At 37.4% G+C, this 26,898-nt stretch overlaps 2 protein-coding genes across 2 annotated transcripts in view; one reads left to right on the top strand and one right to left on the bottom strand.

Moving 5' to 3' along the window:
* Nucleotides 1-435: 435 nt before the first annotated feature.
* Nucleotides 436-21,660, bottom strand: ss18 (SS18 subunit of BAF chromatin remodeling complex). Its single transcript, XM_059502547.1, has 10 exons — nucleotides 21,499-21,660; nucleotides 20,407-20,483; nucleotides 18,966-19,050; nucleotides 14,888-15,014; nucleotides 10,654-10,869; nucleotides 10,404-10,568; nucleotides 10,249-10,326; nucleotides 3,658-3,780; nucleotides 2,689-2,819; nucleotides 436-1,210 (listed from the first exon to the last, which is right to left on the bottom strand). Exons 1-10 carry the CDS (start codon nucleotides 21,565-21,567, stop codon nucleotides 1,184-1,186), a joined length of 1,098 nt encoding a protein of 365 aa, XP_059358530.1. The 5' UTR covers nucleotides 21,568-21,660; the 3' UTR covers nucleotides 436-1,183.
* Nucleotides 21,661-25,102: 3,442 nt separating this feature from the next.
* dsg2l (desmoglein 2 like) overlaps nucleotides 25,103-26,898 on the top strand; it is a 47,265-nt gene continuing 45,469 nt past the window's right edge. Inside the window, exons 1-3 of the mRNA XM_059502546.1 lie at nucleotides 25,103-25,208; nucleotides 26,156-26,278; nucleotides 26,644-26,799. Of these exons, the coding sequence (XP_059358529.1) occupies nucleotides 25,161-25,208; nucleotides 26,156-26,278; nucleotides 26,644-26,799 (327 nt within the window). The 5' untranslated portion in view covers nucleotides 25,103-25,160. The remainder of the gene's footprint in view (nucleotides 25,209-26,155; nucleotides 26,279-26,643; nucleotides 26,800-26,898) is intronic.

Raw genomic sequence — 26,898 nt, 5'->3', positions numbered from 1 at the left:
AAGTTACCTACCTTGGGCAAAGTAGTGGAAAATGGTCAGGTTTGTCCAACTGAAGCAAATATTTAGCCCGTTTGTGTATTTCCAGTTCCTACCAATTGCAGGGAGTTATGCAGATTCCTGGGAATGGATGGACATTATCCTGCGTTTTGTCCAAGTGTTGCACCTTTGACTGAGCTTTAGTATCAAAGTACCTTCTGACTGAACCATTATTTCTCAGCAGGCATGTGATGGAGCCACGGTCTTGTTGGGATACAGGACGGAGTACAGCAGGGGGGTCCAATCTTGTTCCTGGAGAGCTACCTACCTGATTAGTTGGATCAGTTGTGTTTAATCAGGGTTGGAGCTGAACTTTCCAGGAAGGTAGACTCCCCCTACAAGATATCTGCTTCATTGATAGTAGGTTTGAAGACTGTCTATGATTGAAATACAACCCACTACAGTACCAGATTGGTTTAATCAAATTTCAGCAAGCCATACATGTCTATTTAAAAGGGAACGTCCCACCTTCAAAAACGAAAGAAAATTCAATACAGTCAATAAGCACACTGGACGACACTTTGAGCTACTGTTCAACACGTGGACTCAATCTGAGCTCTATTTGATAAAGCATAAAATACATTTATACATCTTAGCACAGTTTTGAACCAGAAAACCATTTTCCACCTCTCCACCAGCCTTCATTCATAGCTCAGCATTATTGCTTCTCTAACATTTGCAGGAGAGGAGAAAATGTCACAAAAAATAAAACAACGCACATTGACTTTTATTAGAAAAACAAAACACGTTTCACTGCTGTGTGTGTTTCTGTATTTTCACTGATCTCATAAGTTGCTGTAAATAAGACAGCTGTTTCACTTAAGGCATTGCTGCTGTGAAATTGCTTCTCTGTTAATTTCAAAAAATGCACATATGAGTCGACAGGAAATTCTTAATGTGTACGCTTGTGTCAAATGAGTATTATAGGCGTTTCACAATTAGATCACCTGTGCTGAGGATCGAGCCAATCGTTGATCGGTTAGTTCAAATGCTTGTGGCCGAATGAAGAGTTCAGTCTATATTAGCGGGGAAGATTCATCTCTTCATAGGTGATGTGTAGAGATTTGGAGAGCACAGTAGACCTTCATCAGATCACACACAGCTCCAAACTGGAAATGCTAGGGTGGGAAGTCAAATGCTCCGTCATCTATTGCTGGTAGTTGCCATACTGCGCCTGTGAAGAAAGATGCTAAGTCAGTGTAAGCCTGTGCTACAACACAGCTAGTACGATAGATTTAGTAACTGACAGTGTTAACTGAAGAGTAAAAAACTCATGTCACACTCAAAAACATTAGTTTGCATTACTGTTTCTTTTAGAGATGGAAAATTACAGATTAAAAGTGACATTTAATTGTCTCATTAAATGATTCCAATACAGTGAGAAAACAAATGTTTGCAAAAGAAGCTGATGAAAACAGTAAACCACGGCTTCATGGGGCTTATTGCTTTTATAAAATGGTTATTCCATGAATATAGCAAGGTTTCACAGAATAAAACAGAGCAAATAAAGTGTAATGGTATTAATAGAAACAGTATTCTTCCACCAAACAATGTAGTTCCTCAGAAACAGGTGTGGTTCCAACAGAGTGGTTGCCGAGCAACACACAGAAGTAAACAAAGACGTGTGTTGGTAGAGTAATTTAGAACAACCTCAAACACGGCTCAGCCAATCAGAATCAAGGACCGGAACTCTCCGTTTTGTAATGTAACTTTGTAACTCATTGTAACGTAGGGTCATTTTAACAAAAACAACAACAACAAAAACTTTCCAGAGCAAATTATCTAAAGATTATTCAATTAATACATACTATCTTGGGAAGCAAAATGGCAAGACAAAAAGTCTTGTTTTATGAGGAAATGATCAAAATAAAGGGAGTTGATGAATAAAGCATAAACAAATATCTCCCAATGACCTTGAACAATCATTTTAATTCAAAGGGAAGACATTTTCATAACTCGGATGTTTCCTCTTAAAGGGACAGTTCGCCCCAAATTTTTAATTCTGTCATTATTTACTCAGTCATGTTGTATCAAACACGTGCTGAACACAAAATAAGATATTTTGAAGAATGAGGTTAACCAAACAGTTGCTGGTCCACACTGACTTTAATAGTAGGGGAAAAATATAAGGGTGCTTTCACACTAGCACTTTTGGTGCGCACCCGGGGTCGGAATTCAGTTCGTTTGGATGATGTGAACGCTACTGTTCGGGGGGAGCAACCGAACTCTGGTTCGGACCAGGCAAGTGAACCAAGTGTGAAAGCACCCTAAAAGTCACTGGGGACCAGCAACTGTTTAGTTTCAATCATTTTTCAAAATAACTTATGTTCAACAGCAGCAAGAAACTCGTTCAGGTGTAAAACAACTTGAAAATGAGTCAATAATGACAATTTTCATTTTTGGGTGAACTATTCCTTTATTGTTAATAAAATAAAACAGAAAAATAACTTGCTTCTCTTAAGTTAATAAAATAATTTTACAATTTTCAACAACTTTTCACTTTTTATTTTCTTGCATCAAATAGTATTGATAAGTATCGGTATTGATAAGCAGTATCGGTATCGATAAAATGTAAACGATACCCATCCCTAATTCACCCAGATCTGCACAGGTATGTTGGCAGTGCTCTGTAGTGATGGGAGTGTTTCTCACCTGGTCAAAAGCATAGGGGCGCTGGGGCTGTCCCTGTGGGGGTCCGGGCTGAGGCGCTCTGTAGGCTGAATACTGCTGCCCTTGACTCTGGGGGTAGTTTGGGTACTGACTCGGAGCGCCCTGAGACGGACCTGTTAATATAAAAGGAACAATGTTTACTAATGGGTTTACTAGATTACTAACTAAATTCATTAGGACTGTGATGATAAATCAATGCAGAATCGAATTGTCTGATTCCGAGATCTTCCGAATGCATGGCGATTCTCTCTGGAATCGATTCTGAGTTTAGATTTTAACAGCAGATTACGCACTACGCTAGTTTTTATCCACACACTCAAATGCTCATGAAGAAGAACGCTGAGTCTGCAATTTCACCTCGCCTCAGAATGCTTTTATGATGCCAGATTGATGTAAACAGCCGACTGTGAACACCCTTGTGATTCGCTTCAACATTTTTGAATTTCATAAATGATTATTTTAGTTTCAAGTGTGTGTAAGGATTTGGAAACAAGCAGAGTGCCACTGTTTCTAAAGCATGCAGCGCCATCTGCTGTTCAAAACTAAGCTCAGAATCGACTCGAGAAAGAATCGCGATGGATTCGGAAATCACAGAATGGGTGTTGAATCAATTCTCAATTCATGATGCATCAATCTATTTTTCCAGTTAACTGATTCAGAAACCTTATTGTGCAATGTCAGAAATGTGTACATCATTAGACTTAGGTAAACATCTTCTGGACCATTATAAACCTTTCTAACTAGTGAGGACAGAGTTCATGATATTTCACTACAGTGGCCATCACATGAATAGCCAAACCTGTACAAACACACACACACACACACACACACACACACACACAGACAGACAGACAGACAGACAGAGAGACAGAAGAAGAACTTGATGGTAATGCAGTCATCAATGACTGACTTCTGATGCCTCAGACGTGGCTCCGTCAGTATATTTCCTACCGTAGGCCTGCTGCTGTCCGGGGTATCCCTGCTGTCCCGTGTACTGCTGCTGCGGGGGGTAACCCTGCTGCTGCGGGGGGGCCTGCTGATACGCCTCTTGCTGCTGACCATACTGTGCGTTTCCTACAGGAAGAGGAACAAGCCACTCATGAAACATCGGCAGAGCTACCTGCTAAGTGAAATGAACCATGTGTTTGCAGGAATTCCAGCTATGAGTGTTTGCATCATGCACAGTTATCTGGATGATAACTGATACCACATTAAAAAAAATTTATTAAAGCGCCCCTATTATGGATTTTTTGAAAATACAGTGCGTAACACAGCTCTGAGTGAATGAAAACATCCTGGAAGGTTTAAATCTAAAAGTGCACCACGTATAAAGTTAGTGTCTGTCAAAAATAAATACAAAATAAAATAAAAAACCTCTCTGAATCACTGAAATGAAAACGAATCCCAAGCTGTAACATGTTGACTTCACTGAGTTGTGCATCGCGGACCATTTATCAGCTCGGACCATGACGCAAACAAATTACAAACTGGTCCAAACTCAGAACAGCTTTACATGGGAACCAAAGTTGATTTCGCATCACTGTTACTGCACAGCGCTACAAGATCCAGTGAGAATCAAATTCTCAATTCTTCAAATTCAGCACATAAACAGAAACAGCACTGACGCAGAAAACCAGAAGCTGTAACACTTTGGCAATATAATCGCCATTGGCTAGTGAATTTTTTTAGTTTACTCTCCAGATGCCAGACTGATATACTATTTCACACACACACACACACACACACACACATGATTCCAATCAGCTTGGCTCAGCTTCTTAATCAGTCAGTCAAGCATTATACGTATCATGGTATTAAAGGGTTAGTTCACCCAAAAATTAAAATGATGTCATTAATAACTTACATTCATGTCGTTCCAACCCCGTAAGACCTCCGTTTATCTTCAGAACACAGTTTAAGATATTTTAGATTTAGTCCGAGAGCTCTCAGTCCCTCCATTGAAACTGTGTGTACGGTATACTGTCCATGTCCAGAAAGGTAAGAAAAACATCATCAAAGTAGTCCAAGATGAACACCAAGCCGAGCCAGATAATGAACGAACGAGTCAGTCTATTAGGGCTGCAACTAACGATTATTTTGATAATCTATTAATCTGTCGAATATTTTTACGATTAATCGGTTTATGTACTTATATTTTAGTTTTGCCCATTTTTCCCCCCCAAGTAAATTATTAATAAAGGGTCTTTATTATTCAACATAGACTTTTTAGAGATTTTAACCATTTTGCATTGTCATGTCCTCATCAAAAATATACCTGGAGTTGTGTTTCATTATGTGTTAGTAATCCTATGTCGAACTCTTCTGCAATCAAAACACTGACCCATACATACTCTAGCAAATTTCGCAAGGAGATTTCAAATAAGGTTTTCACCATGGCAGTCCTCAGGGCTTCTAAAGTAGTTTAACATCCTGAACAAAGATTATTAAGGAATCTTTCAGAACATATTTTCACGAAGAATAAGAATAAAACAGAGTAAGATTGCAGTACATTGCATTTTATTATTTTTTTCCTGTAAACACACAGCTTATACCTGGGAAACAGCTTTATAGCGTATGCTGTGAAATTGTAAACAATCCTTCGAATAAAGTGCCAGTGGCATGAAACCTGAATGGAACTCACATTTTAAAGTAAAATCCATCAGAAGGTTGTCCAGAAAAAAAATCGACACACAAAAAACCTGCTGTGTGAAAAAGAGCAGTGAATACTAGGGGTGTGCACGGATAGTCGAACATTCGAATATTCGTTCTGCTCTAATTATTCGATACATAAAACTGATATTCGAATTTCGCAAGAAAAAAAAAAAAAGTTCACAAAACCTAATTTGGTCACTTTCTGTGATTCTCCACGGCATATTTGAAGATGTATGCAAGCAAAAAATAATTAATAAATGAATAAGGGGCCGTTCACATATCGCGCCTAAAAACGCGTGGAAAACGCTAGGTGCGCCGCTTTCTCCTCCTTTCCAAAGCGCTCAGGCAGAAGCACTCCTGAGGCGTCTGCTGTTGCGAAGCAACAATGACGCGCTCGCTCCATGAAGACGCGGAAATTTCAGCAAAGGATAAATGGATTTGCAGCACAAAAAAATCGCTTTCAGTAGCTCTGCTCCTAAATTTATTTCAAAATGGCAATCCATATACAGCTATGATCAGCTGTTCCTTCATCTTGGCTGAGCTTTCAACGTTGTTACGGGAAAGGATGAAGCTGAATGTTTAGCTCTTGTCACATGACCTGCGGTTTGTTGGGGCTCTCTGAAAAGTTGAGATGTTTTTAACTCAAAGCGGTGCGGACGCGCCTGGAAAAAACGGGCGTGTCGCACCGCGTGCGCATCGCGACCGCGTCGCTTTCATTATGAGCGCGCATACCGCACGCTTACATTGAAATAACGAACTTGAGCATGCAAAAGACGCGATATGTGAACGCCCTCCTAAGAGCTGCGGTCTTCTACAGTACTTCAAATATGCCGTGGAGAATCACAGAAAGTGATCCAAGAACATTGTTGCAGCATCTCTCAAGCAACGAATAAACACCGCTAACTTGGAGAATGCAGTGAAAACTCTTCTTCTCGCGTCTGCCTTAGACCTTCGGCACAAACATCTCAGGTTTCTCGATGAAAACATGAGAAGAAAAAAAAACATTTTTGAACATTATCAGAACATTTTCCTTGATGCGAGTGGCTCGGATGCAGCCGCCATCACCAACGATAAAGAGGATGCAATGGCCACTCGTCGGAAAAGGCTGAGCCAGTTCTTCAGCGATGATTACAGAGAGTCCAGCCGAGACGAGTGGGAACAGTTCTTGCTGGAGCCATGTATTCCTCCAGATGAGGATCCCATTCAGTGGTGAAACGAAAACACGAAGCGCTTCACAAAACTTATTCGCTTAGCACACCGTTATTTGTGAGTCCCAACAACGTCTGTGCCATCAGAGCGCGTTTTCTCCGCGGCCGGCCTTATTGTTAACAGACTAAGGAGCCGACTTTCCCCCGATCATGTTTACATGCGTGTTTCTTAACAAGAACATGTAAAAAAATAAAAAAAGCAAAAAAGATTTGCTGACAGTTTAAAAGTTTCAAAGTTAAGTGTAGGCTACGGTCTACAATAGCTTAATTGCTGCAGGGTGCTTTACGTTTTTTCTTCGTTCACTTTTATTTTTATTTATTAACACCACGTGTAATGTTCAAGCTTATTGTGTGTAAGCTTGTTCAAAAATGACGGAAACAATAAATGTTGCTGAAAAATAACGTCTGTCTCATTAAACTCAATTTAAATAAACGAATATTCGAATGTGATTTGCGGAAAACGGCCATCCCTAGTGAATACTTAGGAAAAAAAAGTGCATTTCAAATACATTTACACATTTACCTCTCTCATTCAGTCATAATTAGGCTGCAAGACTGAATTATGAACTGGTAAACGACAAACTGATCACAGAACATGTTTGTAAAGCTTTAAATGTTAACTGTTAAAAAGCAATGTTATCAGCTTTTACGACTAAACATTTGCAAACAACATTGTACTGGAGAATCTGCACAAATAAAAGTCTTAAACAGTTAGTTCAGTAGTGCAGAGTTTACAGGTTACTCTTCTTTTTTGAAGGCTCAAAGTAAAGTGCTCCCACACTTTGGATGACTTTGTTCGATTAGTTTTATCTTCCGCTTTTTCTTTTTCTTTCTCAAGCTTACTACACATGCCGCCTGCCTCTGTCATCTCACTGAATGCTGCAGACGCAGACTCTCTGTGCATGTGTGAGAAACAGCGCCTTCAGCAAAGCAACGGCAAGTCGAGCGCCTTCACAAAGAGTTTAGAGCTCGGCAAAAACAGGTGCCCTGTGCTTTCACTGAGATGAAGTGAAAAGTAATGATCGCTTGATGGAGAGAGAACTCAGTCAGTGCTCAGCGAGTGAAAATGTGCTAATCTTATAATAGCCTTAAACACAAACACTGGCGAGTAAAATCTAAGAATTGATTAGCCAATGGCTAACAATAGACATCATTTAGTCGCACATGCGAGGGATTTACTTGCAATGTAGAAGGTTGCAGTAACGCTAACTGTACCCATGGTGTTGTGGCAGAAAGAGCCGAATGTTATTACATTATTCCTTTCAGGGTTTGTACAGCCTTTTGAGAGAGAAATTCAAGCAATCTTCAATGGCTTACAAGTATTTCACACAACTGTTTCCAGCACTTTAAAGCTCCTAAATGATCCATGATTTGGATTTTATTTTCAATGGGATGACCAAAATATATTGTGGTGAACAAATGCTTATTTAAAATTAAAAAAAATACATCAAATCCCCACTATAACCTGTAGAAGACAGCGGAGGAGCACTTTTTGGCTTATCAGTCATTCATTTATACTTTTCCCTCTATATTTAGAAATTATAAAATAACTATCAATATTATAAAATATCAGATCATCAAGAAATCTGATTTTGGCAGAGTTTTGCTCTTTTTTTGTGTGTATGAAGTAAAAAAAACATTGCAAAGTGCTTTGAAAAACTTCTTCAATTTGCGACTAAATCATACAATCACTTGTTGGCCAGTTTAATGAAAGACTATAGAAGAATAACAGTACATTTAATTAGAGTACAATATGTTTTTTTTTCTATATAAAAATTAGATTTTGCACAAGTTGCTGTTGTAAATGAAATGCATATTGGTAGGTTCCCAACTCAAGCTTAGTGCATAAACACGAAATAAACATGAAATGTACATGTAATATTATTAGTACTTATTAATGAAAAATAATAGCAATTTTATCATATCATCTCATATATCAGGGTTTCCCATACATTCATTAATTTGTGGCGGCACGCCACAATATCAACACTGACCGCCACGGATTGATTCAGATTTTTACACTATTTAATATGGGTACAATTGTATTTTATTGTAGAGCTGCGCGCTGCTTGCTCCCTCCCTCTCACAAACTGACAACGGAGGCACGTACAACTAGCCCCTCCTCTTCTAACACGATCTGAATCAAAACATGAGCATGCGTTAGTTAGAGGACGGATCACCTGTGCTTAATGCTTATTCCCCCAGCGAAGATTCCAGAATCAATCCGGGGTTGAATGGTTAGTAATGAACACTGTTGCTCAACATAACTCTGAGAAGTTAGTCTATGTTAAGCGCTGTCGCGTTTTCATTAAAGATTCGCGCAAAACTTTTGTGTTTTTATTCTAAATATCGATAAACTATTGCGAAATGACGACATTTCCATTAACCGATGTTATGCAACTAAAACGTCATTTTTTTCCTCTCGCGATCAGTCATTACAAAAATCATGGCAACGGACGTTGGTAGGTTTATATATATCACAGCCACCAGACTTGACGTTATATTATTATTATCTCCAGGTATAGGTTGGTGTGTGTTGGTTTTTGTCCACCTCAATCTCCAGGTTTGTGTGTGTGTGTGTGTGTGTGTGTGTGTCAGAGTCTGTGTGTGTCCACCTCCAGTTTGGTGTGAGTCTGTGTGTGTGAGTGTGTGAGTCTTTTTGAATGTTTGAGTGTGTCAGTAAGTTTGTGAGTTTGAGTGTGTGTGTGTGTGTGTGTGTGTCCATCTCCAGGTCCAGGTTTGTGTGTGTGAGCAAAATTTGCAACAAGAAGTCTGTGGAGCAGTCATAGCATAGAAAGTGTAGCAATGGCATAGCAATGTAGCAGTAGCAATGTCTTTAAAGGGATAGTTCACCCAAAAATGAAAATTCTATCATCGTTTACTCACCCTCAAGTTGTTCCAAACCTGTATGAGTTTCTTTGTTCTGTTGAACACAGAGGAAGATATTTGGAAGAATGTTTGTAACCAAACAGATCTCGGTCCCCATTGACTACCATAGTATATATTTTTTCCTACTATGGAAGTCAATGGGGACCGAGATCTGTTTGATTCTGTCAATCTTCCAAATATCTTCCTCTGTGTTCAACAGAACAAAGAAACTCATACAGGTTTGGAACAACTTGAGGGTGAGTAAACGATGATAGAATTTTCATTTTTGGGTGAACTCTCTCTTTAAGGTATCTGACACTAAGTGTTGGCAATGGAAATGTGTACTTGTCACTAAAAATATATGATATATATATATATATTTTTTTTTACTTAACACAACCCCCCCCCACCCCCCACCCCCCACGGTCCCCAGTCCACAAACATCACACCACCGCAAATAGAATCTAATTCTGTGGGAAACACTGTATTTATATATATATATATATATATATATATATATATATATATATATATATATATATATATATATATATATATATATATATTTGACCTTGCATGCAATGCAACCTGCTGTTGGGGACTCCCAAAACCAAAATATGAACCTTTCATAAGCCATAATTTTTATGCTTTTTATGATGCGTGATTAATGTATTCGTGTCAAACTTTATAAATGTGTTCAAGTGGTGTGTGTAGGGAACTGGAAGCGAGCAGATTACTACACTACACATCTGGACAATCACAGAATCAATCCACGGATCAATTTATGGTCCCACCCCAGCTCAAGTCATCTTACCCTCTGGTGCCCCCTGTGCTCCATGGCTGTATTGCTCCGTGTAGTACTCCTCTTGACCAGGATATTGCTGAGGAGGGCCTGAAAACACACCAAAAAGACATTAAAACAGCCAAAATCTCAGTGATTCAATATTTTATCCAGATATTTCTGCATACCTTGATGTGGTGGCCTGTAGGGGGGCATGGGCCTCTGTCCCAACACGTGATTGCCTTGACCCATCATGCCCATGGGGTTCTGCTGCCCCTGGAAATGCTGCCCACTGCCTCCAGAAGGGGGCATGCTGTACTGTTGGGAAGGAGCCTGCTGGTGCATCATAGCCCCTACAACACACATGCACCCAAAACAAACCGGTTTTGTGATTGTGTGGTCGATATTATTGTTAAAACATGGTTTTGAGAGGAGTACCCTGATTGGGCTGCATGGTCATGTTGGGCCGAGGGCCGTAGTTGCCCATGGGCTGCCCCTGACTCATGTTCATCTGCCCCTGTGACTGTATTCCCTGCGAGGAGGGCACTGTGTGGTTATACGCCCCCATGGAGCCGTGGCTGCTGGGTGTCATGTTCATGGAGCCGCTGGGGGTCTGGTTGGGCCCCGGGCCCTGCATCGACATGTGGGTGGGACCTGCAGAAGCAGAAGGTTAGAGGTTAAAGGGTCATGAACAGGGCCGTCACAGTAACTACTTTTTGTTGTGCGATATATTACACCAACGTTTATATTTATATTACTGTCAATTTAGGACCATTTTATGCAGCTGATAATATAATGACAGTATGACGATATATAATAGCATAAAAATGCAAGTAGACTATTTAAAAGAAAAAAGAACCTTTTATTATTAAGAATATTTTTTGGAATGTGATCAAATAGATCCTAAATAAATAAAACACGTTTATATTTTCACAGCCGAGAAAAGGCATCTGTGTGTAAAAGCTAATTGTATGGATTGACCCTCTCCAGCTCCATCTGCGGTTGTTGATCCCATGCTGAAAAACTGGGAGGGATAGTTATGTTTTAGGTGAGATTTTAGGATAGCTTTTAAACAAAGTCGACACACTTGCTCGTTCACATTAATTTGCTCTCCTCTCTTTCAGCTTAAAGCCAAAATGTTCCCACACTTGAGCTAAAGATTGTGACTTTGATGCCAGGTCTAGGGCTCTATGATTTCCATAATTTGGAAAAAGCTGACGGAATCCAGTCATAAAAATGTTGACATTTCATAAGGCTATTTTAAAAATAAGTTTGAATAAATTATGTATGCATTCAAATTATTAAACATGCTAAAACAAAATTTGACGACAATAAAACATATGGTGCGAAACGTAATTTTTGTTAAACTTTTACTAAATTGAAGTGCAATTGTATGTGTTTCTGGATTTTACTTAATTAGACATGCTTTTTTATTCATACAATTTAATTTAACCATGAAAAAGGAGTCGAAAAAAATGTAAATGAAAAAAAAAAATGCAATACGGAAAAATTAAAACAGAAAAATGGAATTTGGAAAATAATTAAACAGAATTCATAGCACCCTACAAGTCCACTGGGGCTCGTTCTTCCTAACTGGCTGTAGTTGTCACAAAACACTTTATAATGCAGCTGGTTCATGCCTTCTCTTCACCTGCCGCTGTGTGTGTGTGTCCTCTTGGAAGGGGGCTATTATATATAGGATCCCCAAAAAGAATAACATTACAGAAGATCCCTCCACCTGGAGAAATATATCACTGCTCCCCACTATATACAAGGTATTTATGAAGTGTATTTTATGCTGAATTTTACCCTGGCTGGTGGAATCAGGAACATTGTCAACAAAACAAAAAGCATCCATAGAGAGGCAGGGAATGAATGAGCACGTATTCTGTTTGAAGACTGCCATCGATGATTTTAAACATGAATCCTCCTGTTTCTATGTGGTATTTCTCGATTTTCGAGACGCCTTTGGCTCTTTACCACATAGCGTAATGCTTCATTCCCTTGAGGAAATAAAACTGCCGGAACAGTACATACATATAATCAAGAATGTATATGACAATTCATTTGTACAAGTGATTTGCGGACGTCAACTAACGAAACGGGTTAAACTTAAAGTTGGGATTAAGACGGGGTGTCCCTGGAGTGCTGTGAACTTCATACTGGCCTTAAACCACTGGCTGAAATGGCTATGTCTCCTTGCCCCGCCTGGTATTACATCTCCAAACCCAGTTCAGGCTTTTGCCAATGACGTCCTCATAGTATCAAGAGAGGAGAACGTCATCACCAACATGCTGTCATACACCGACCGCTTTCTGCAAAGGTCTGGACTCGAGGTTAAGAATAGTAAATGTGCAGTGTTCTACGAACGACGCAGCGGGGGTAATAGATGGTATAAGGCCAAGTGTGATCAGCCTCCATCATTCATAATCGCTGGAAGCACAATCAGAGTTTATTCAAGACACGAATCATACAATTATTTAGGACGTATGTTTACAGGAGAATGGCACGAGCAAGTGAGTGATATCTGCAAAGAATACTCCAGCATGGAGAGTACACGGCTACATCTTCAGTTTTCTGAGCTTCTCATTATTATTCATAAGAACGAACTCTTACGATCCAATCACTGCGATGTATTATGCATGAGGTTATCTTACAGCAAGAGAATTCAAATCCCATCATGAAAGAGTTTCCTCGCCGTCAGTTCACCTCTGTAAAAACATGACCGTAACAATATTTAATATATAACAGTGCTTAGAGTGTGCATGAGAGAGCGGTTTCTGTGCTCAATGCTGCGATGAGTAACTACACAATTATTGATACGTTTTTCGTACGGAAGAAGCCCCATAGCCTGGCATTGCAAGTGATCTGGACATTAATTGCAGAATTTAACCATCACAGAGAGAAAGTTCAAAGAAGAGCAAAAAAAAACCGAACCATCCCTTTAATATCTCCATTTAAAACATTTATTTCACTGTGTAATGTGTTGCAGGTCTGTGATTTATTGGTTGTTTTCTCCCCTCTTCACTCACATTTTCCACAGATTTACACATCCACTTCTGGAGTCTTTTTCAACTCTGAGGTGTGAGAGACCAGTGATGAATTCATGACACTTTAACACAAACCCCTTCAGCTAATGTGAAAATACAACTAAAACAATCCTATAAGCATCTAATAATCACATGAAGCACATCACTAAAAGCAAACTATGTGAAGATTATATTAGATATTTACTATTCGTCATTTGCTTTAGTGTACCAGCAAAAAAAATGAATCACAAACCTATTCCAAAACAATTCCTGATCTACGTTTTTTTTTCTTATTTAGGAATAGAGTTAATATCACATTTATTTGTGCATTTTTCTGCAGTTACTCACATAAATACTTCTTAAAATAATTACAAATGAATAAAATCAAAACACTTGTAGGTTACGAATTCTAACCAACTAAATACAGCTTCAAAACGAGCAAAAAAGGACAGAAATTAGCCGGCAGAAGCAGTTCAGACAGCCTTAAGGACGTTTCACACTGGATGCGATGTGAAGAAACGAGGCGAGTCGCAGTCTAAGTGTGATTTCACACCGATCGTCTTCTGCTAACTCTCTCCTGCAAACTAGGTTGCGCCGAGCAGCAATGCATTTTTCCTCAGTTATGCATCTTGTATATAGATTTAACATCTTCTGCTGCCTAATATACAGTAATTCTACACCAGAAACACAAAATATCTTGTTTAACCTCATGTGTGAATAAATCTGTCTCAGACACCAAAGAACACTTTCTCCAAGAGGCTTGAAACGAACTACCCGCAAACTGTGAGCAAGTCTACCTTTGTTTTAAAGCCAAATGTTGATTGAAATTTGTTAGCTATCCATAAAGTCAAGAATAAAGACTACTCATGGTATTATTCTTGAAAACCTTCACATTTGTCACGATGATAACTTTTTATTGTGCGATATATTGCCCCAGAAATAATTGCGATAAGCGATATTATTGTCATCTTATGCCACTAAATATATAATCCTACTATAACATCATAATAATGCAAGAAGGCCTAGACACTTTCAAATGACAACAAACTTTTAATTCTTGAGAAAATTATTAAGTATCAAAATATTAGAAACCTTAAATACTTGAGTAAACAGTAATAAACATTCTCTAACAAAAAAGGGCATAGTAACAACAAAAAAAAAGCACAAAGAACTTGAATGGAGGTTTTTTTCTCTGTAAATTAAAGGTGCACACTATTACTGGAAAACACAATCTTTACTTAGCAGTCAGATGTGTGCATACGCACAAAGGCACAGATCCCTAAACAAAGGAAACTTTTTTTGGTAGAAGCATTTGTTATATTTGAACAAGCACCTCGTTATGTTCGAGAAGCTGCAAAAGACACAAGTACAAAAAAAACACAGTGACAGTAATTTATATGTAAATAAAATGGGCAATATATTGCATCACCAAACTCTTTTCGTGGTCATGTACATATATTGTGCGATAAGTCGATATATTGATTATTAAAACAGGCCTATTTTCAACATTTGTTCACAAGTGTCTAATTGTTTTGCACAGTACTGTAGTTTGCAGGTAGTTTCCCCACAAGCAGTTTGGAGAAGTGTCCCGAGTTCTCCTCAGTTGCTGGGGTTTGACGGTGAGTGCACTGCTCTGAATGTACCTGGCATCTGTCCGTTCATCTGGCCCTGTAGGTGTGCTGCGGGCGGCCCGTCTGACGCCATACTGTGACCGTGGGGCAGCTGTGGACTCGCTCCGCTCTGATTCATGGCCATGTTCTGAGACGGAGGCTAGAGAGAAACAGACACACTTACTCAACCACTCATTTCATTCCTTTATCACTTTTATTTAATAATTCCTGTTAGCCAAAATAACAGTCTGACATGTTTTCACTAATTCAATTTCATAATTATAGGTTATTTAATAGCCTTTATGTCAACCTACACCAACATACCTGCTACCGTTTTTAAAGGGCTATCTAATCTTAAATTAAATTCAAACCAAAGCTAGATCAAATGAATTATGCACATTCAATAGAAATGTACTCTGGTTTCTTATTTCATTATATCTTAGGTAGATGTACCAGAATTCGGTAGTGCAATATATCACGGTAATGAATATGCTCTACATTGTTATCGTTGGCACTACTAAATACCGTGAATAATTATACATTACAAACTATTCAGAATTCATTTTATAAATACTTTTCCCATCAACTGGTCAAAATGCACAACACCGCTGTATGCTGCTTGAAAGACACGTGTGTGCTCTGATGTAAACAAGCGCGCATGAGAAGCACATGGGGAACACATGAGAGATGCTGAATGAAACATTCACTCTGACAGCAGATGGCGCTAAACTGCAGAAAATGCAGCTTGGAAACCCCATAAATAAAGCAGCTGCACTACTTTCTGATAGACATTTAATAAATATTTAATAAATATAAATAATTATATTTAAAAGAAATTGTGTATTTGCGTATATGTTCATCACAGCCAATAATTAAGTATTTAGACAAAAGGCTATTCATTTTCAAACTTTTTTTTTATTCTTTTGAGCATTCATTAATCTTAGGTATTCCAATATTTAATAACACGCTGTTAAAATCGAACATTGCGACAGTGCAATTTAATGAGCTAACATGAACAAAACTTCTATTTTTTAACAAAGATTGATAACTTCTGTAGCATTTTGAATGTTAATGGTTAACTAATGAGGTCTTATTGTAAGTGATACCTATTGGTCTTTATAGTTCTTTTGCACTTTATTCTGTGTAAAACGTTTATATTTTTCTGTATTGCATTTTTGTATGTAGACTTTTTCATAGACTTGAAAAAAGCATTTTTATACTATTGATCATAAAACTCAAAGATCAGTCCTCGGACCTAAGCTATTCTTATTATATACAACAATATTTGTAAAATTTGGGAAAACTTCTGGACACAGTCGAAGCAAAAATGAAAACATTAAAAAAAGGTTCGATGTTAATAAACTGTCACTAAACATAAAAAAATGACATTTATTTTATTTGGCAATAAACATAAATACAAATGTTAAGATCATAATTGATAAGTTTGAACTGGAAATGGTAAATTAAGTTAAATTCATAGGGGTCTTTATTGACCACAAGATCAGTTGGAGATCTCATATAAACTATTTAACCCTAAATCAGGCAACATGACCCACGAGTCACATAGTTTTTATTGTCTTTTTTGGGGCATAAGAACAATTTTTTAATTAAATCCTTTTTATCATTTATCAATGCCTGGTCTGTCTCAAGTATGCTGGCCACATGATTTGCTTCAAGTTTTCAGTGGTATATTAGTCAGCCTGATCTAAATCCAACATGGCTGCCAGTGGTGGAGAACATTCAGATTTTGAGGTAGTTAATTATATATTAAACTTACTTTTCTTTTGGAAAAAAAATTATATTACTGCTAACATTAATTCTGAACATTGTCTTAAGGTCTTGAAGAAAAGAAATTAGTCGTATGTTGTTTATTTTGTTATTTAGCATGTTTTGAAATGTATGTGACTCCTGAGTCACGCTGCCCGTTTAGGGTATAAAAAAGAGATTATTGAGTATATTGAGAATATACGTAACATTACACTTAATTTAAATGGTTGTAATTTAAGAATGTTTTGGAATATAGACATAAGTTTGGTCTTGTTTTAAAAAAAAAAAAAAAAAAAAAGTAACTTCAAAAATGATTACATTTACTGTAAATCAAATGTACTCTAAATATTTTATATAAAATATATATTTTACAAAATGTTTACTCTAAAATTACTATCAAATCAAAGTCATATGTCTAACCATTTTGTGTTCTAAATTTTAATTTGATATCACAAAATGTAACTTCCCATGAGATTTTTAGGCGTTGTACCAAAAATAGCCACTGGGTGTTTTTTTATGCATTCTCCTGTATCCAATTTATACATTTCAGTCTCAATATCAAAAAACAGTTGGCAGATGGGACCGTAAGACTGTGTTTTGTCAAGATTAGAAAAGATTTTTTTTTATATATAAAGTAGTTCAAATAAATTGTGTAATACAAAACCTGACACCACCCACTAGGTGAGGAGCTTGGTAAAAGAAATTAAGTAAAACATATCCAAAATAATTTTTGAAATATTTGATATATTTTGGATTTTATGAGTTGTGACTCCTAGGTCACGTTGCCTGATTAGGGTACAAAAAAAGGACCAAGTCATTCATCTGTTAACTGTTACTGGCCTGCTTGCCACTGCATGCTTAAAACAATCATATCCTATACTTTACCTGATGTAATGTTGACAAATTATATATCATTCAAAAGCTTACGAACTCAAGATTCAGCCTGTGAAAACCATTTTGAAATCGGACCTTGCTTTACCATAAAAATGGTACTCTGTTACCCCCCATTTTTTAAATAGGCATTAAAGTGCACTATCCAAATTTAAATTGCTGTAATTTATGAACTCTTTGGAATATAAACCTAAGGTTTCTTTTTAAAGAAGAAAATTAGCAGATTCTGGCAAAAGTGGAATTTCTTCAAGAAATTGAAGTATCAAAAAGTTATAGAAGTTTAAAACGTCTCTGTCTGAGACGTCATGAAATGTTCTTTAACATCATGAACCATAAAATGCAGTCAGGGTTCTGCTATGGTTTATTTTCATAATAGGTAAACACAGGTCACAAGTTAACACGATCACATTTCCTTGATTAAACAGCTGCACGATGTGAAGCCGAGAGTCCTGTCTTGAATCCAGAGATCTGAAGCAGATTCGGTGTAGATCGGTAGCTCGGTGGTTTGTGACTGCTGTCTCACGGCGCACCGTCTTTTAGCGCGTGTTCGAAACCCGCGCCAACACAGACTTACTTTATTTTTTTGTTTATCCTACTTACTTCAGCCGCTACGGGTGATCATACCAATAACTTTTAATCTTTACAAGAATATCAGAATCATGCAATGAGCAAGTCTGCGTTTATTAGACACTTAATAATATCACATCAGTTTGTGCTTTTAGAATCTCCGAATCTGCTGCAGTCGTTCCATCACATCTACACACAACACAGTAACCAGTTAATCCGTAACACCGGAGAGCGCCAGAATGATTTCTTCTGAGGTGCTCGTGCATCGTAGTTGTGCTGCCGTCGTGCACCTTATCGGTTTTGCAAATGGAACAAAGGACCATTTTATTTGGCCTCTGTTTAAAGTATTCCCATACTTTTGATAACAGTGGTCTCTGTTTTTGTGATAGAATGCAACTTTCTCCATTCCCAGGAGCAGAAGCCGCCATTACGCGAAATGTAAACATTGTGACGCGTCAACGCATTTTTGTAGTCGACGTAATCAATGACGTCGACGCGTCGTTGCAGCACTAGTGCCATACATTACTAACTGCGTAGAGATCTGGGGAAATACAAATAAAACAATAGTAAAAAATTGTTATTCTGCAAAAACGTGCAATACGGATTATTTACCCCCAATTTGTTTGCTTGTAAATAGTTTTTTACCTTATTTTGGAAGTTGACCGAAATAAACTAATCAATAAAACAATTTAAATGCTCAGTTATTTTTGTTATAAGAAAAAAAGTAATTAAACCTGTTATACTGTATTATGACCACTTTTCTGAATCTAATTTTCAATTCCATGATAATACCGTGATAAAAGCATCAGCAAATAAATCGCATTCTGATAATTGTATACCAGCATGTCCATAAACTTTAGGTGGGAGACTGGGAATAAATACTCACGGCGGGAAGCAGAGACTGCATGTTCTGATTGGAGTCTGCTATTGTGGCCAGATACACTAGATTTCTGTGTAGCATCTGCTGGTAGCTGCCAGAGAGCAACGAGAAAACAGCTTTGATCACTGAGTGAAGTAGGAAAAGAATAACGCAGCATCCTACATCATTTGAGAAAGTGACGTGTGTGTCTTAAAGGTGTATCTTTTGTTGTAATTTACGCCCCATCATGTTATAGCATGTATATATATTCAGAGTCTCTTTCATCTGCTGAACACTAAAGATATTTTTAAGATATTTTGAAGAACGCTGGTAGCCACAAATGTCCATAGTTTTGTTTTTTTGTTTCAATTATATGAAAGTAAATGGAGATCAACAACTGTTTGCTTACCCACATTCTTCAAAGCATCTTTGTGTTTGGCAGAAGAAAGAACCTAATACAGGTTCAGGATAATGTGAACGTAAATACATCATGACAGAATTTTTATTTCACCCTCATTTTCTTGTTTTGTACTGGGTAAAACTGTTACACTCAGCGCCTTAAAGAGATAGTTCACCCAAAAATGAAAATTCTATCATCGTTTACTCACCCTCAAGTTGTTCCAAACCTGTATGAGTTTCTTTGTTCTGTTGAACACAGAGGAAGATATTTGGAAGAATGACAGAATCAAACAGATCTCGGTCCCCATTGACTTCCATAGTAGGAAAAAATATATACTATGGTAGTCAATGGGGACCGAGATCTGTTTGGTTACAAACATTCTTCCAAATATCTTCCTTTGTGTTCAACAGAACAAAGAAACTCATACAGGTTTGGAACAACTTGAGGGTGAGTAAACGATGATAGAATTTTCATTTTGGGGTGAACTATCCCTTTAAAGGCAAAAAATACATTAAACCACAATATTTAATCACAATGCCATTTTTAGCATAAATCATGCATTATTTGTGAACAGGCTTTCACTCTGTTAGCAAAGCTTTAAAATGTTTCATTTGTTATTATCCACCTGGTGTCACTATTTTCTCAGGTTTGACCTTTAGAGCAAATATTCACCCTTTTCTGTTTTCGCTGAGAAAAATAAAATGTAAATATAAGAATATGGAATGGTAAGGTTTTTTTTTTTTATTTATTTAATATGACACTGCACAAAAAATGACTGGTCGGGACTTCAGTGGGATTATGTAAAGAAACAGGCATTTAAAGGGTTCAAATCCTGAAAATGAATGTATTTGTTCTAGTCATGATCAGGACTGAAGCTGGTGAAGAAATCTGTCAGTGAATGTGAAAAAAAATAATATTGATATATAATATGCATTTCATATTTTTAACAGACATTTTTTTCCTTCAAGTACCTCTGTGTAACTTTTTTTTAAGTGACGAACAAAGGTTTTTTAAATCCATAAATAAAAGCAAAACACAGACTGTGCACATTCATGCCAGAGATCTTACTGTGAACATTCAGCTGTCTTCCCTTTACTCTGGAAGTCCATGATGCACTGAATCAACTGATTGTTTTCATCCAGCAACTGCAAATGAAAAGACAAAAAGTTAACTAAACATCAAAATAGAAAAAGAATAAAATACTACAGGAAAAATGTGTAAAAGCCTAATCGTATGTTGTCATTACATCAATCATCGCTGAAACAAGCACACATAAATTCACGAAAACAAATCAAGTAATAGCTATTGGTCATCAAGTGCAGACAAATCAGTGCTACATGAGGCTGGATGACATATAAATTAACCTGTTACCTTAAAATACTTCCATGTCTTGGCATAATCAGTAATCAGCAACTCATTAAAATAAAACCTAAACATTAACTCAAGCAGCGATGAACGCTAATCAACAGACATGAGTAATAGAAAACCGAAGAAATAAAGCTTCACTGAACAAATCAGACACGAATCACAAAGCTCGACTGATCAAATCATACACGAGGAATTAAAAACAGATAAACATATCTACAAGAAAGAATAAAAAATGATTGACTAATCAAATCTGACAGGAATAATGAAAACACAGCGAATAAAAGTGGGCTGACCAAATCAGACCCGCGTAATCGATGTAACGAGAAATCGGCAATTAGCATACGCGCTTGTAACAAAACATAACGATTAATAATAAAATCAGGTGAACGATAACTATACTAGTAAAGTTAATCAGAAATCACAGACACAGTTCTTTATGTTTGACCGTGTAACACTACGACGGTTTCACACAATCCTCTATTGTGATTCATCAGAGAGCCGAGCATGTAACGTTAGCGTTAGCGTCTAACAAAGACACAGCAAACTGAGGCGATTTCAACCGTTTTAAACACTAAACAACGACTAGAGATCAGAAGCGCGACCTGCTCGTGTTTTATTCTGTAGGAGCTGTTAAATACTACAATAAACATCTCTCTAAAATGTTTTGTTTGTGGTTTTGTGAGAGTGTTGGCGGGAGAGACGTTACAGCTCACTAGCTGAATCCACTGACGTTACTGCAAACGAAATCACCCCTGGCTTCATTCGGCTTGAAAAATGATTCAATTAAATTACCTTTTGTATCCCGGCAGGCGTTATATCGCCTTTAGCACGCTGCCGGAGCGGCGCGAAAGCCACAGACATGTTTGTGTATCGTCAGAAGAGAGATCAGCAGCAACCAACACACAAACAAACACACACTGAGAGAGAACACACGCGCCGAGCCGCCAAACCAGACCGATCCATCTCTCGTGATACAGCGGGGGGCGTCGCGTCTCTCATCGCACTCGAAACAGAAAAACCGACAAGAGTGAATCAAGAATCAAGACGCTTGAAACATAGCTCAGCGTTAACAATATCCAGCACTTGGTATTTAAAGCATGATGTTCAGATTAAAATTAAATATACACGCAAGAATAGCACCTACACCCCTCTGTTTAATAATAATGGTCTGTTCCTGAGGGTCACAGAGGGGGAATTCCAAATGCATTTGCGCAGCCTGGTTAAAATCAAGTTAAAAATGCAATGCGCGAAACAGTGCGGTCCTGTGTAAAGTGCAATACAATGTGTGCAACATGGTGCACAATGTACATTCTAATTCATTTACTCTATGTAACTTAAATTTTACAGCAACAGTATTTACTAGCATTTAATTTTAGTTCAAACTGATGATATTATAAATAGCAACATACAGTCTGTAAGTTTTTTTTTCTTTCTTCTTTTTATTTCTTGTGCAGTAAGACTAGACGAATTGTTATTAAATGCAATTCTTTTACATTATCCTTTTTTTTTCCAAGAATACATTTTCCTCCTATTTTATTCCTCTCTGACAGATAAACTAGCAAAATAAGGGGAAGGAAATGTTACTCATCTCATTGACATTCGCAAAAGTCACCAGCAGAGGGAGCAAAGAGGAAGGGATGAATCAGTAATGTGGCATCATCATTACAGTAAGATAAATATATCAAAGAAAAAAAAAACTGTGTATGCATATTCTTCTTAAACCAATAGAAAAGCACATGACCAGGCTCTATAAAGCTGCCAGAGTTTTATGTGATTGATAAACATTGGTAGGAGTGAACTGGGTGTAGCAGCTCCTCATGCATTGACTCATCACAGTCGCAGTCAAGCATAAGGAGCTCAAAAGGTCAAAATATCTATAAACCAAGTTCCCACCTTTCCACAGAACACCGGGTGTTCATGACTAACCCACCACTGTCTTATCTCTATCATACACCGTGCAATCTGCCTGTTGTCGTCTCATCCACCCTGCTGGATTCCCAGCACTAAATCCTCTTGATTCGGGAATCCCAATACTGACTGTGATTTATCAGTCTGTAGTTCGCTCGGTGACAGTTTAGCATTGACTCTGATCATCTGTGTAAACAAATGAAACTCTGTGACAGTATAAAAATAAAGTCCATCTCAATGTCCAGATGAGTAGAAACAGAGCAGCTATTGAAAGTTTCTATGTAACCGCCGGAGCTCTTATCTTCACTAGGTGATTGAAGTCAATTATTAACCTGTTGTTTAAAGAGAGAAGAAACACAGGGTGATTTTTTATGAGACTACAAGAACATAGTCTGGTATCGTCTTTCAATTTTTTTTCACCATGAAATCCAAATGGACCATTCTTATTTTTACAATTTCCATTTAAGCCAAGTTTCCTTAAAAGCAGGGGGGGGGGGGGTTAGACAGAGTGAGTGACGTGACATTCAGCCAAGTATGGTGACCCATACTCAGAATTTGTGCTCTGCATTTAACCCATCCGAAATGCACACACACAGAGCAGTGAACACACACACACACACACTGTGAGCACACACCCGGAGCAGTGGGCAGCCATTTATGCTGCGGCGCCCAGGGAGCAGTTGGGGGTTCGATGCCTTGCTCAAGGGCACCTAAGTCGTGGTATTGAAGGTGGAGAGAGAACTGTACATGCACTCCCCCCACCCACAATTCCTGCCGGACCGGGACTCGAACTCACAACCTTTCGATTGGGAGTCCGACTCTCTAACCATTAGGCCATTAGAGGTTAATGGGGTGTATATAATGTTTCATAAATATTCTACAATGTTCACCCAAACATTCTGTCCTCATTTACTCATGCTGTTCCAAGCCTGCATTAGTTTCTTTCTTTCTTTTTTAACACAAAAGAAGATACTTTGAAAAGTGTTGTCGTCCAAACAGTTAACAGATATTGACCTCTATTGTATTTTTATATTCAGAATTTGGTCTCCCTCCCCTTCGTGAAAGAAAGCATTGTTTGTGACACAGAGGCTCTCTCTACATTTATTTGCATAACTTGCATAGCTTTAATGGACTATTATTTATAGTGACTAAAAAATGAGAATGCTCTTCTTTCATTTAAAAAATGTTGACTTGAAAAAATGACTTGAACTCTGTCCCTCATAGACTAGCTCTGTCTTTAATATCCACATTGTACCAGTTACTTCTTTACTCCCACATAGTTGCAAAATCCTTGGCTTCATTTCCAGTCATTCTGGCCAAAAAATATTTTAAGAGCAATTAATGGGTGTCTTATCTTCACTTAATTTTGTTTGGGAAGATGTAGAAGAAACAATGAAAGTGTTTGTTGCATTTCTTTTGTTTTATGAAACGTTTTTTTAGGGTGAGGATTAAATGGGTGAGTGGAAAAGTTCAACTGTTATGAAAAAAATGTTCATTTCAACCTTGTGTATGTTAAATTACATAGCTAGAAGATACTGCTAACTATTTACAAGAAAAGCCCTCATTTGTATTGACTGGTACAATCACAAACAAAAATCAGCTATTCTATATTCTTTACTATTTTTAAATAGACATGAATAGTATGTTTTAGGCAGGAGGTCCTTGGAAATAATCAGATTTTGAGCATTAAAAAGTTTGAACACTGAGATTAACCTGTAGAGAAGTAATTATACAAATGATTTCCTAAACAGAAATGGGGGAATTAAAAGATTATCCAATAATCCTGCATTTCACACTAGTGCCAAAAGTTAATCTTTTGTAATGTCTAAAGTTAGTCATTAAGTTAGCAAGGGCATAAGAATGTCAACAAAGAGCAATGAATACAGGCCTAACTGAAACGACGAACTGTAAAATAAATAAATAAAAAGACATGTCCAATTTGCTAAATCTTGAGTTTAATTATTTAAAATCGCTGCATACCCAGATGATCTTAAAAAAGAAGCATGTTTTACCTCTCACATGAAAACTGAACGTTCCAAACGTCCATTCTTTTAATGTTAATTTTTTTTAGAACGTTACATGTGAACATTCTATTTTATAATTTTGCCGACATTTTTGGGAATGTTACTTTAGAATGTTTTCTGAAACATATAATAGGCTATCATTTTAAAAACGATAGCTGAACATCCATCTAAAAGGTTTAATATAAACGATGCTTTTGTGCCAAGTAAAATTTAGAGAACATGAGTAGCCGAAAGCCAGATAACTCTGAATGAACGTTCTATTGTTCAACACTTTGAGAGCCAGTGATAGTTCTGAGGATGGTGAGCGGTAATGTAACGCAGTAAATCTAATTTAATGCAATGCATGTTTTATATGTTTTATATTTGTAGTTGGCTCTTCTTTTGAGTCGTTATGTTAACGCACGGTGTTGATGGTGTTGTTATCAGTGCTGAGGGAGGGTGTGTCCCTCCGCGCTCTTCCGAAGCTCCGCCCGCCGCTGACCGCTCTTCAGTCCGGGTCAGAGTTCCGCGAGTAACGGAGCAATGGCGAAGATCTGCGGCAGTCTACTGTTCGGGGCGCTGATTCTGGCGGTGAGCAAACACACTCAAAAGTTTCCAGTGTTCATAATGACTTGTATATAATAATCTTCAATCTTTTGTATGCATCCTCAAAGTTTCGTTTCTTCAATATTATTATTATTTTTCTTTCTAAACCCTCTCTGAACGCTTCTTTATCAATGCATGTAAAAAATACGATAATTCTGTCTGCTTGGCGTGTGTAAGGTGCTGTTTTCTGTTCGTCTTCACAGCTAGGATCGAGTGTGGGTGGGTTTCTCTCTCTGGAGCTCAGTTTCTCACTGATGTGTGATAGTCAGCAAGGGGTTTATGAGTTTACTGAACTCTGGGAAGATATTAATTAAAGAAGTCTATATACAGGCTAGATGTCTCTTATTACTGACTCTATTTTTCATATGGATAGATGTTATTTGTTAAATTATTGCATTGCCAGATGCCAGAGGAAGAGCATAATCTGACTCAGGGTGGGAATTACAGAGGAAGTCAAAACAAAAGGTCTTCGGCCTCAAGGGTAGACTGATTCTTCAGGGCATTATTTTGATTAAAACTAACACAAACTTTATAAACATTATTCTTTTTTTGTTATCCTTTATATTATCTGTAGTACTTTGAAATCAACTTCCCCACAGTCATGGCTTTATTTTCACCAGCGCAAACAATGTAGCCGGTAAAAAAGGTTTTCTTTTTTTATATATATATATATATAAATATACTTGTTTACAAGAAGAGAACAGAATCATTCGAGAGCATGTTTAAGATGAAACGGGAAACTGGATTTATGGGGGAAAGTCATGTTAATAATTGTCTTGTGAGAAGAACATTATTATTTTTTGTTTGCATAGTGCAATCAAGCTGTAAATCTGTCATATAGTATGTATGTTATATTACCTGTTTTACTCCTCTCCGGTTTAGTTTATCACATTATTTAGTTGGAATAGACACATGTTTTTGTGTTTTTGTAGATACTGAACACTTCAGCATCGGAAGGACAACAGAAGAAAATCAGACAGAAGAGAGAGTGGATTATCCCACCCCACAAACTGAAGGAAAATGTTGATTATACATACAGGGAATTCATAGCCAAAGTAAGATCTTCGTTTTTGGTTTTCTCTTTGAGTGTTTTTTTTATGGGGGGGGGGGGGTACTTTTTATTATTATTATTATTATTATGAATAATAATATTTAACATTCAACAGAACCTTATCAAACATTAGTGAGTGATGTTTTGATGAACTTTTGAGCTGGAAATTAATAAATAGGGCAAGTAAGTTGGTATTTTGGAAAATCTTTCCAGATTGAAACTTTTTAAGCACGTTTTCCAATGTTCTGCAATGAATTATCATTTAGTAGTATGGATAAACTTTAGTTATGTAACATTGCATGGTAAAAAAAGAACATTATTTTACATTATTCAAATTTTTTTAACCGTATTAAATGGATTTGTTTGCAGATTCGTTCAGATGAGGAGACCAGGACAAGTATACAATATTCACTGATTGGAGTTGGTGCTGATAAGCCTCCCATTAACTTGTTCACTGTCAATCGTGAGACTGGGTTGGTCAGGATCCATGGAGTGTTAGACAGAGAGAAAACTCCCATTTATTATGTGAGCAGTTCTTTCATCTTTTACACACGATTATAAACATTTATTGCATGGGTGTCTGTCCTAGCCTGACTAATCTATGGAAGGATATTGATGAGTCAG

This window comes from Carassius carassius, chromosome 20 (genome assembly GCF_963082965.1).
Source record: "Carassius carassius chromosome 20, fCarCar2.1, whole genome shotgun sequence".
NCBI lineage: Eukaryota > Metazoa > Chordata > Actinopteri > Cypriniformes > Cyprinidae > Carassius > Carassius carassius.
Note: the sequence above shows the minus strand (reverse complement) of the source record. Positions and strands in the feature narration are given on the sequence as shown.